This window comes from Aulostomus chinensis, chromosome 1 (genome assembly GCF_037954235.1).
Source record: "Aulostomus chinensis isolate RoL2024-O1b breed Wild chromosome 1, RoL_Achi_v1.0, whole genome shotgun sequence".
Lineage (NCBI taxonomy): Eukaryota > Metazoa > Chordata > Actinopteri > Syngnathiformes > Aulostomidae > Aulostomus > Aulostomus chinensis.
The window spans coordinates 64,327,806-64,338,375 of NC_141320.1; the positions used below are offsets into that span (position 1 = coordinate 64,327,806).

At 49.1% G+C, this 10,570-nt stretch overlaps 1 protein-coding gene across 2 annotated transcripts; it reads right to left on the reverse strand.

The window, feature by feature from the left end:
* Nucleotides 1-174: 174 nt before the first annotated feature.
* Nucleotides 175-5,554, reverse strand: LOC147272736 (uncharacterized). Of its 2 annotated transcripts, none has more exons than XM_086200576.1 (3): nt 5,396-5,554; nt 3,718-3,958; nt 175-3,451 (listed from the first exon to the last, which is right to left on the reverse strand). In XM_086200576.1, the coding sequence occupies exons 2-3, from the start codon at nt 3,953-3,955 to the stop codon at nt 1,503-1,505; spliced, it is 2,187 nt and encodes a 728-aa protein (XP_086056702.1). In that variant the 5' UTR covers nt 3,956-3,958; nt 5,396-5,554; the 3' UTR covers nt 175-1,502. The 2 variants fall into 2 exon arrangements, with proteins under 2 accessions (XP_086056702.1, XP_086056696.1); XM_086200570.1 differs by lacking the exon at nt 5,396-5,554 and adding an exon at nt 4,217-4,320.
* Nucleotides 5,555-10,570: the final 5,016 nt, after the last annotated feature.

Here is a 10,570-nt window from a genome sequence, read left to right on the forward strand (position 1 = left end):
TTAAAATCCAGCTACTACAAATGTTAGTACTATTACTTCTAATGTAAGGCTGCCTGTAGTACATGTGCAGCAGGATGAGTTGTCCCACCAAAATGAAATGACTGTTGTGAATTTCCACATCTGGGAACAACCAAATGCAAAAATGTAAAGTCTCAAGGTTGTACAAATCAAGTCGACACCAATGTTTTTGTTTCTTTATTAAAAGGACCAATAAAAGCAACAGAGTTCCCAAAAATTCACAAATATCAGGTACAGTTCACCTAATGCTGTGCAGCAGTCAGGGGGGGGGGGGACCAAAAACTCAACAGAAACGAGGAGGAACAAAAAAGGGTTTTAGAATTTCATTCCAAAATGACACATCCACCATTTGTGACACCAAAGTGGAACTAACAACATGAGCGTGCTGACGTAATCATGGGTATTAATGGGCAGGAGCGTTAACGTTTTATTTTGAGTATTTGTATTCATTCTCACCACAGAATGTGCTGTATTTTGGAATGATTTCCCCTCATTAATAATTACAAAAACAAAACAATCCCAAGTAATCAGTAGTCAAACAAATAAATTACAGAGAATATTGACAAACTGATAATTCCTTTTGGAATAATTAAATTTTATTACAAACAAGACAAATATATGACATCAAATGGCCAAAAGGGAAAAAAAAAGACAGTGAAAGAACAGTTCAACTGCCAAATTGTGGGTAAAACTGACGACAATCCTGTTCAGTGAGTCTGGTTGTATTGAAAAGCTGCATTTTCCACATTGTGTAACAAAATTACCAAAAAAAACAAACAAAAAAAGACAATAACTTAACTGTCCTCTGACCACAAACACTGTACTTTATGATAGTCGTGACTACAATGGAATCATTATGTGCCCTGTAAACAGTCTACAACTGTAAAGCCCCCTAAAAAAAACGCAAAAAACGAAGTTATCGTATGTGATAAAAACAGTGAATACAATTCTGCGACGTAAAGCCTCGATTGTTCCGGGAATTCTTCCTCCGACGTGATAAACGGACGCGTATGAGAGTAAATGCGCAATGTAAACATATTACAATCGTGACAACTGAGCTATAGTTCTGTTTTACGATTTGGTTTATGATCCATAGTCCAACAAAAATCTCTCCAAGGGTGATTTGGATGACTCCAGTTTACTGTAAGAGTTCCTCGAGGGAACCCGTTCCGCATGTCCGGGGGCGGATGGGAACGTTCTCGTTCAGTTATGGAGAAATGTTCCATCTGCCCTTGGACTTTGCAATCGTTTCTCACGCTTGTGAGATTCTGCGAACGTTAAATGCAAATGTGATCCGTAAAATGCGAAGATTAGTAGTTTAGAAGTATGTTGCTAATATGAAAGAACGCTACTATAAGACGACTTACCGTAAACGTTTCAGTTGACCTACGTTGAACCTTTGAGACTGAAGTACTTTTACCAATTTAACGGTAAAATTTACCATCAATATGTCATAGTTGTTGCGTTTTTGTTTTGTTTTTTTTTTACATCTGGTACAATAAGTATCCAGAAAAGGTAGAGTGGACGTACTGAGCGGCGTAAAGTCCCGCCGCCTGGTCCGACGGCAGCTGTAAATGCACGGTGTCGCCTTGTCGTAAGGGGAGCACGGCGCTCCCCGACGCCTGATCCAGCAAGCCTTTCTTGTACTCGTCGTACGTGTACATCACCGGCTCGTTGTTCTTCATCAGCGCCACCCACACGTTCCCTCCTTTGCAGTGGACGTGGTAAGCAAAGTAGTAAACTCCCGGTACGCTACAGGTGAAAATACCATTTTGGGGATTGTAGTGCTGTCCACCATTGTGTAGGACTTTGTCAAATATGATAGGAGAACCGACGGGAGGGAAGGGATGAGCGAGCTTGGCCGTGAACGCCGGCATCTCCAGGGCGTTTCCGCCAATCTCCCCTCCGTTCTTCTGTTTCTTGTAACCCTGCTTTTGGCCAGTGTACGTGCCCGACACCGGGAGGATCTGGCCGAGCTCAGGGGATATGGCGGGTAGTCCCGGAGGACCGGGGGGACCGGGGGGACCGGGTTGTCCCGGAAGTCCAGGAGGGCCGCTTGGACCCGGGTTACCTTGTGGACCGATGTGACCGGTAGGTCCTGGTTTTCCCTCGCCGGGATAGCCGGGTTTACCCGGCAGACCGGTCTCTCCTTTCAACCCGGGAAGCCCGGGGGGTCCAATTGGTCCACCCGGTCCCGTAAGTCCTGGAATCCCCTGGGGCCCCTGTTGGCCCCTCTCACCGGGTTGTCCTCCCTCCCCTCTTGGTCCCGGTAATCCCGCTGCGCCTGGAGCACCGGATAAACCCCTATTACCAGGCTCTCCTTTCGGGCCACTGGGCCCTTGGAAACCTCTTTGTCCCGGTTGTCCTCCTTCACCGGACATTCCCGGCTGTCCCGGAAGGCCCGGGGGCCCCAGATCACCTTTTGATCCCGGATTTCCTTTCTGGCCCCCTGCACCGTCTTCTCCCTTTTGCCCCGGGAAGCCGATACTGCCTGGCGGCCCTATCGGACCCGGTGGACCGGGCATCCCGCTCGGACCGGTTGGACCGATTACTCCTGGAAAACCTCCATGACCTTTGTCACCCTTTGGGCCCGGAGGTCCGGGAAGACCGTCGTGTCCCTTGTGACCCTTAGGTCCTGGAAACCCAGATTTCCCATAGCCCGGTAAGCCAGGTGCTCCCGGTAAACCGGCAGGTCCCGGTTCCCCTTTCCCTCCGGGGAGCCCTGGCTGTCCTCTAAAACCGTCCTTTCCCGGTTTTCCAATTCCCGGTAAACCCGGCGGTCCTGGTTGGCCGCTGTCGCCAGGGGCCCCCGCCAGTCCCGGTTCACCGGGAGGACCGGGTTTTCCCGGTATCCCCGGTTGTCCGGGAAGACCGTTCAAGCCAGGTTTACCAATCCCGGGAATGCCTACATTTCCAGGTGGACCCGGTGGTCCGCTCGGCCCTTTTAACCCTGGCAAACCAGGAAGACCGAGTCCTTTGTCTCCCTTCAAGCCCTGAGGCCCAGGATTCCCGGGTTGACCTTTCTGGCCAGGCTCCCCTGTCAGACCTGCCTGTCCTGGCAGCCCGTGACCTCCTTGCTTTGAAATCCCAGGAAGTCCAGGTGGACCTGGGAGACCCGGTGGCCCGGGAAGTCCAGTCGGTCCTTCGCCTCCATTTGGTCCGAGTTCACCTTTTGGTCCTGGTAATCCAGGTCCTCCAGGCTTTCCGGGCAATCCTGGCATTCCAGGTTTTCCTATTCCTGGGTAACCTTGGGGGCCAGGTGGCCCTGGCTTTCCTGGTAAACCTGGCAGTGCCTGGCCAGGCATCCCCAGGGGGCCTTGTGGTCCCGGTGGCCCTTGTGGTCCCGGTGGGCCCTGAATTCCCTGTGGCCCCTCTCTGAGACCTTCTCCCCCAGGGACAGGTGGGCCCTTAGCTCCTCTTGGGAATGTTTGACCTTAAAATAAAGGGAATATTTGGGACAATCAATTAATTCTGAAAAAAACATCAAACCAAAAGTCTATTAAGAAAATGATCCAGATTTGATCTGAAGTGTTCATCTTTGTCTGTCGAGGCCGTTCGGGACTATCGGGTTTCGCCGTCCGTCTAATCCGGCCCCTCGTGCATTTCAACGGGAGTACTTTTGATTGGTTGGATTTAGAAACATAAACATTTAATAGAGTAAAACACACATCGGCTCATTCAGAGCTGTCCAGCCTGCACCTTTGCCTTCGGTCAGCAGCCTCTCTTTGCCCATTTGCAACGGGAGATGAGGCAGTAACGGCATCTCGTTCCCCAGAAACTGCTGCTGAGGATACCCGTCGTTGTACTGCGGCAGGGGCTGGGGCTGTTGAGGCGGCTGTTTGTGTCCGTAGTACGCGCCGCCGTGGGCCCGGTGCACTGCGCCCAGCTGGAGCGCCGTGATGAGCAGGTAGAAGTGACGGAGGGGTACGGACACCATTTTCTGCAGGAGGGAAGAACACAAACGTTCAGCGTGCATCACCCGGAGCGCGCGTACGTCTAAACGTTGCAGACAGACGTGCGCTGGTCTACCAGGTGTTCCGTATTCGTTTTACACACTCAAACCTGTCGTGACAACATTTGCTGTTGGGATTTTAAATCGTTCGACAGACCGATAATGGCGGAATCATGGGAGAACTCAAAGAGAAGATTCAGAGGCAGACATGAGAAGTTAAACGCAAAAGCAGGTCAAACCACTCACATAAATCAAATTGAGCCCCGCGACGGATTGGTGACCCATCCAGGGTAAACCCCCGCCTCTCGTCCAAGGTCAGCTGGGATAGGCTCCACCCCCCCACCCCGGCGGCCCTTAAAAGGATAAGCGGAATATAAAAATGGATGGAAGGAAGTCAAATAACCGATCCAAACGCGGACCATCGTGACTTTAAGCACTTTCTCCCAGCCTGGGCGGAGGCTCGCACTCTAAATCCTACCTCGCATGAGAGAACGACTCCTCAAAACTAAATCCATAAATCTGGAAGTGTTTAACTGAATGCACGTAAGGACAAAACAAGTCAGTATAACCTGACTGTGGACCGACTCGCTTCGATGACAGGTCTCGACTTATCGTTCCGCAACATGAGTTTGTTTCACCGGGTTGGTCCATGGATATAAATCCAGAAAAGAAAGTAGGAGTAGAACAAGACTCGACTTGCTACCTATGTTTTATGTGTAGCAGGACGATGAAATACGATGACTTCTTCATGCTTGCCAGACTTAAGTTACAAACGCTTTTTATATCCGAGCGCCAACGCTGGCGTCCCTTCTCTTTCCATCCGAGCGGAATTAATAAAAGGGGAAGAGAGCCTGTGGTCTGTAGCCCGCTGCTCCACCGCAGAGGTGAGCAACACGTCCCTCAAGGATCCAGATGTTCACCGCACAGCTGCCTTCCCACCAGCAGGCCGTGCTCGTCACCTCTGCGGCCGAAGCAGAAATTCTTCCTAAATCCGGCACGCGGGGTCCTCTAAACCCCGCCGGGTGAACAAACAGCCTCTCCTGCTCCACTGGGCCAAAACCCTCTGGTCCTCTTTTTACACATCTCGTCAAACACGGCGTCAAAGCCCCAGAGTCTCGTATCCTCCGAATGATCGCCTCAAGAGGACAGGCTGCTAAAACATATATTGCAATTAAGAGCGGGCGGGGGGGGGGGGGGTGTCTGTCAGTTCTGAACATAACCCTTAATCCTTTAAACACGTCTGTGCTGAAGAGGCTGCCCAGAAGCTGACGGCTGAACCTCCACTGTGGGGTTTGTGGGTCCTGAAGCAGCACCCATGAGGAACGGCATCATTTTTCTGCTCAATTACTTTTTTAAAAGCCAGCTCAGCAGTCTAGTTGAATATCTGGCGCTCAATCTGCCCCCCCCCCCCCCGGCGCAACTTACTTTTGGAAGTCTCTTCCTCTCAAAACTAATGTCTTTGCCCCCTTGGACCTGCTTCCTTCTGGCCTTCCCAGCACTTTAGGTTGCTGCTCTGGGTCTTTTCCAGGGCGTGGGTGGGACGGGGGCCATGTATGAGGTCCAGCCAGCCGCAGTCCTGCCGCTCTGTGAAAATATGAACGTCAGCTTTGATAAACATCTTCACCTGGCAGACACGCTGAGACACAGCCTCCCCCTTCAGGGACGGCAGGACAGGGTCAACAAGCTCGGACCCTCTTCAAAATTGGGCTTTACAGAAATCTGTGAGAAGTTGTAAGAGAAGTCTGGAGTGTGTCGGGGACACTGGATGTGGACGATCCTCAGTGGTCTATGTATAGATCCAGCACCACGGACAGAGCCTGGAGGTCCCGTCACCCTGGATCTTTTCCTCCGACAGGAATAACGGATGTGTGTGTGTGTGTGTGGGGGGGGGGGTGGGGTGGAGGTGGGGGGGCATTCAGTTCACTGCTGCAGGTAAGACCCCTGCATGCACTCAGCACACAGCACAGGTGGGGCCGGGGAACAGAACTAACCGCACGAGGCGGATCCAACAGTCTGAACTGAATTTACTGTGTTCAGCTCTGTCTTCAGGAATTGTCACCCACCCAGCACGTTAGCACACTTGGATATTTTTCATGTTCATTAACTACTATAAATCCTACAATTGTAATATTTACTTTAAACGTATTTACATGACCTCAACTTGAACTCCTCATGCAGCAAATATCACCTCTGTGCTGAGGTATGGACATGAACGAGCCACAGCACCATCTACTGGCTAACATTCACACTGCACTACAAACTCAGCCGGACTGCAGCGGCAAAGGCAGCGGTGTTCTGGAATCTTTCCCCTGCAGCCTCCTGCTTCAGGCAAACGCAGCGTCTGTTCCTCTGCAATTAGTTTGAGGAGAGAAGCTCCGATTGCTCGGAGGTCCGCATCATCGCTCACTTCTTGCTCTCCTGACAGTGTAATGAGAAAACGATTGTCTGGACTACAGTTCACTTCACCCCCCCCCCCCACCCACCCACCCAAAAAGAACGTCTCCAGTTATACAGATGTTCTCTTGATGTTTGCCTTTGATACTTGAGTACCTCGTGCATCAAATGCTTCAACACGACAAATAAAAGCTCCATTCTGAATCCTAATTTCTGTTTCCTGGCTCCCGTTGCTGCCCGGGGTCAGACAGTTAAACAACATGTTGAGCTTTGCAGCATTTTCTCTCTTTATGAAGATTGAACAAGTGATTTCCAAGAAATTTCTCCAAGCCGAGCATAATATTTCAATTATGACTTCTTCATCAGATTGGAAGACGTCTCGGCGGCAGCCGCCAACGTCCCTGACACAGTAACTTCAACCAGAAGTTGCAACTGGAGAGTTTAGTTTGGCGTTCGAACAAGAGAGTAAAGCTGAACTTTATCGATCTGAATGGAACTGGAGTCTGACTGCAGAGGACAGACAACACTGTCAACGTACCGCGAGTCCTTGAAAATGAGCTGGCAGCTTTTTTTTGCAAAATCCTGCGATTCAAACGTCCACATTGAATCCAGTTCAGTTCATTTAGTTGACTGCATTTTGGCCTTTTTGATGCTTTTATTTGATCGCGACTGTTTGTACCTCAAACAAATGCAAACCAGGGTTAGAAAAGATTTTTTTCCCCTCACAACACAACTTCCTGCTGACCCAAAACCCGGACCCAACTTACAGTAAAAGACCGATACCTCACAGTTTGCTCACCGAGACCGCAACCGCAGACCTGAACATCAAAACACAGTTAGACTGCAGTGTCTTCAGATCCAGTTTCCCAACTGATTAAAGAATCTTCGTGTGTGTGTGTGTGTGTGTGTGTGTGTGTGTGTGTGTGTGCAGCTGCACGATGGACCTCAGTCACTCACTATGAGTCACCTGGACTCTGTCGACCCTCCAGCTCTGACCAGACTCAACGGTTTGTGATACAAGCTGCCCGACTGCTGGGATTCGGCCGGCTGTTGTTCTTGCATCGTGTAGGAATTAACTCTCATCCGCCTCCACATGTGTAAACAATTTGCTAAACAATAAAAATCTCGTCCATTTTCAGTCTTTCATCGTGTGCGCCGACTAAAATTTGTAAACTTTCCCGACACCTCCGCGCTGTCGTCTGATGACAGTCCCGTGCGGGGAAGATGGCCGGCCCCCCCAGAATGGATGCTGGTTCTCTCTGAAGGTCTCTGCCAGCACTCCCGGGCCCAGCCGGCTCAGATTAGTGATGAGCCACAAGTCTTTTATCACCTCCAGCTTGGCTTTGAAAATAATCAAATTTCCATTTCTCCACTGACCGATTCCAGATGGGGGACTGTACCGCTCGATAAATAAACCATGAAGAACAGAGGCGTGTCTTTGCTTACAGATCAGGGTGCCAGTCTTAATTGCTTGTGGTGAGGCCTGGTTTGGATGTTTGGAGCAGATCGGAGACGCCGATTCTTTTCCCTGGAAACTGACGAGACTACAAAGACTGAAGAACAATTGAAGACACCTAAGTTTGGGTTAGCGAGGGTCATGGAGGGAGAAACATGCACACGCGTGAACACAGGAAACACGTTTAGGTAAGAAACCCTCACTTTTCAATGTTTATACATCTAAATACTACACTCCCCCAGAGGACACTACCCTTGTTGTTTCATACACGCGTTTCCATCCCATCACTTACATGTCCTGGAAACTTCCCCTGACCTCACTGGTAGCTGCTACTTCCCTGACCCCAACCTCAGTCTGACCTCAGTCTGACCTCACACAAGGGCCTCAGCCTTAAATCTCACGATTTACATGATCCAGACTCACTTTTCATCCCCTAAAGGGACCACAAGTCGCCACGATGTGATGGTGTAAACAGATTTATGTCCTCACAACATGAGAACACTTGGGATACACACACACACACACACACACACACACACACACACACAATGGAATGCAACACTCAGCTGACAGAGGTAACCCAAGTGCCAAGACAACATCTGGGGAAGGCACCTGTGTGAGTGTGCATACACACGTGTGTGTGTGTGTGTGTGTGTGTTTGTGAGGTGCTGCTGCAAGCACTTTATAACAAAAACACTCCACTGTTGCTGTCACACTCTTGGACAAAGTGGGAGACTCAGAAAAACAATCTATAAACCCATGATTGAGTAAAAAAAAAAAAGAGTGCAATTCTGATTCCACAGTACAAAGTAGTTGTATTTTTTCACGAGTGAAATGACGTCCCTTCATTAAGTGGAAAACGGAGGTCTGTGTGCACACCGCAGTGAGGCTGGCGCTCCAACAGAGGGCGCCAAACTCCAGCGTGCATTTCCAGGAGATCGATAGTCTTATCGGTCTTGTTTACTGCTGGTTTCCACTCAGACTGGGTGGAGAACCTGATGTGCTTCCAATGGTAAGAAAAGTATTCTTGCAATGTGATTTAAACATTGCTAAACTCCGTCCAGGCTTCTTTCTTTTCTGTCATCGATACTGGAAACTGCTCTCGACCGACATGTCGGCTATTTTCCATCGCTGGTTTCCAGGGTAGCGGCTCTTTACTCCCGGCGTGAACTTCCTCTTCTGGGCTCGCGTTATCTACGTCTGAGCGGGTGATTTAACTCAGCACCTCACGTCACCTTGATGAGGAGCTCAACCCATTTCCAGCATTCCTCCGCATCCACTCCCTCTACTGACCTCCACCCGCCCGGGTTTTAAGGTGGTCACACATTTTGACCTTGTGTTTCAAATAACCACCAGAGGAAGTAGCATGTGGATGATTGTCAAATTGGCAATCGCACTGTTTGCTAACCTTTGACACACACACACACACACACACACACACACACACACACACACACACACTTCCACCTCACCACCCATCACTCCACAGGCCTGGGAACCGACGTCTTGCAACATTTCAAGCAAGAACTTGGACCTGGTGGAGATTTATTTTCCTGTTCCTTTGAGTTCTGTCAGGACAGAGTATCTGGTGTCAGCTGACGGCGTTTAATAGCCACTCCAAACAAAGACGCACATCAAACTTTAGCTGGGAGAAAAAAAACAAATGTGAAACAAAAATGAGAGTGATGCACTTCTGACTACTTTGAAGGAATCTCAGCTTACAACGGGCTTTCAAGACTTTTCCAAGCTTTTAGCTTTACAAGTGGATTCCTTCCCATAATGCATTGCCTCAACTTCATGTGGTGTTGCCACATTTTTCTTGCTTTCTCTCATATTTACACTGGCTCTCAACGGGACACTCCACCAGCGAATACTTATTTTTATAGGCAATATCAACATTTGGCCAATAATCAGATCTGATTTATCATATTATGCTTAAACCACAGACTCCAGAGGGGAATTCTAACGTTTGCGTCTGAAAAAATATATTTTGTGTACAGTGTAAATGAGAGAAGAACAAGCCGTGCTGAGGAGAAAAGTAGCAAGTGCATTTAGGACAATCTGGACCTACTTCCTCTTCTCCTGCTGACAGATGTTAGAGAAGCAGCAGCACATCTGTAATAATGGTGTTCAGGCGCCCCCCCCCCCCCAAAAAAAGTGCCGGTAAAAATAAATACACACACGAACTAACGGCAATCAATACAAAAATATAATTTACATGAATATTTGGAGCCGATGGATGCAGCCTCACATCTGAGAGGGACTGGCAGCTCTGGAAGCAGCTTTCTCAGGATTTATTGCTGGAGTTTTCATGTTGATGATGGTTCCTCCCTCGAGCCTTTTCTGGCTTTAATGCGCTCACGTCAACCGGCGAGCGGCCGCTGAGGTTTTCACTTGTCTGCTTTTGCAAACTTCCTACGGTTATTGAGATCACAAACTGGCCCCTATTTATTGCTGCAACATGCCTGACCGATGACAGGAGCGGGATACGTCCCGGAAAAATTAATGTGTTATGCAGTCACCGTAAAAAATGCCACTCAGAGAAAAATATGATCCTCCCTCTCTCTACTGTCCAGATGTTTTTGCAGTGCAGTATTTATGAGGGCTAATAAGAACTACTTTAGAGTTTAGATTAGATGTACTTCTCAATAAATCTGCAGTATCTAAAAGGTGTAATCCCTCCGCGTTCCACCCAGAATTCAGCCTGCGACGATCCCGCGGCTGTACAGTAGCAGGCTGGCCTCAGACCG

What these genes read in the sequence shown, in the direction of transcription:
- LOC147272736 (XM_086200570.1), bottom strand. Translation starts at nt 4,255, where the DNA reads ATGGGTCACCAATCCGTCGCGGGGCTCAATTTGATTTAT. An exon ending in CGGGGCTCAATTTGATTTAT is followed by an intron (nt 3,959 to 4,216) that starts GTGAGTGGTTTG and finishes TCCCTCCTGCAG; the next exon opens with AAAATGGTGTCCGTACCCCT. An exon ending in GCTGCTGACCGAAGGCAAAG is followed by an intron (nt 3,452 to 3,717) that starts GTGCAGGCTGGA and finishes CTTTATTTTAAG; the next exon opens with GTCAAACATTCCCAAGAGGA.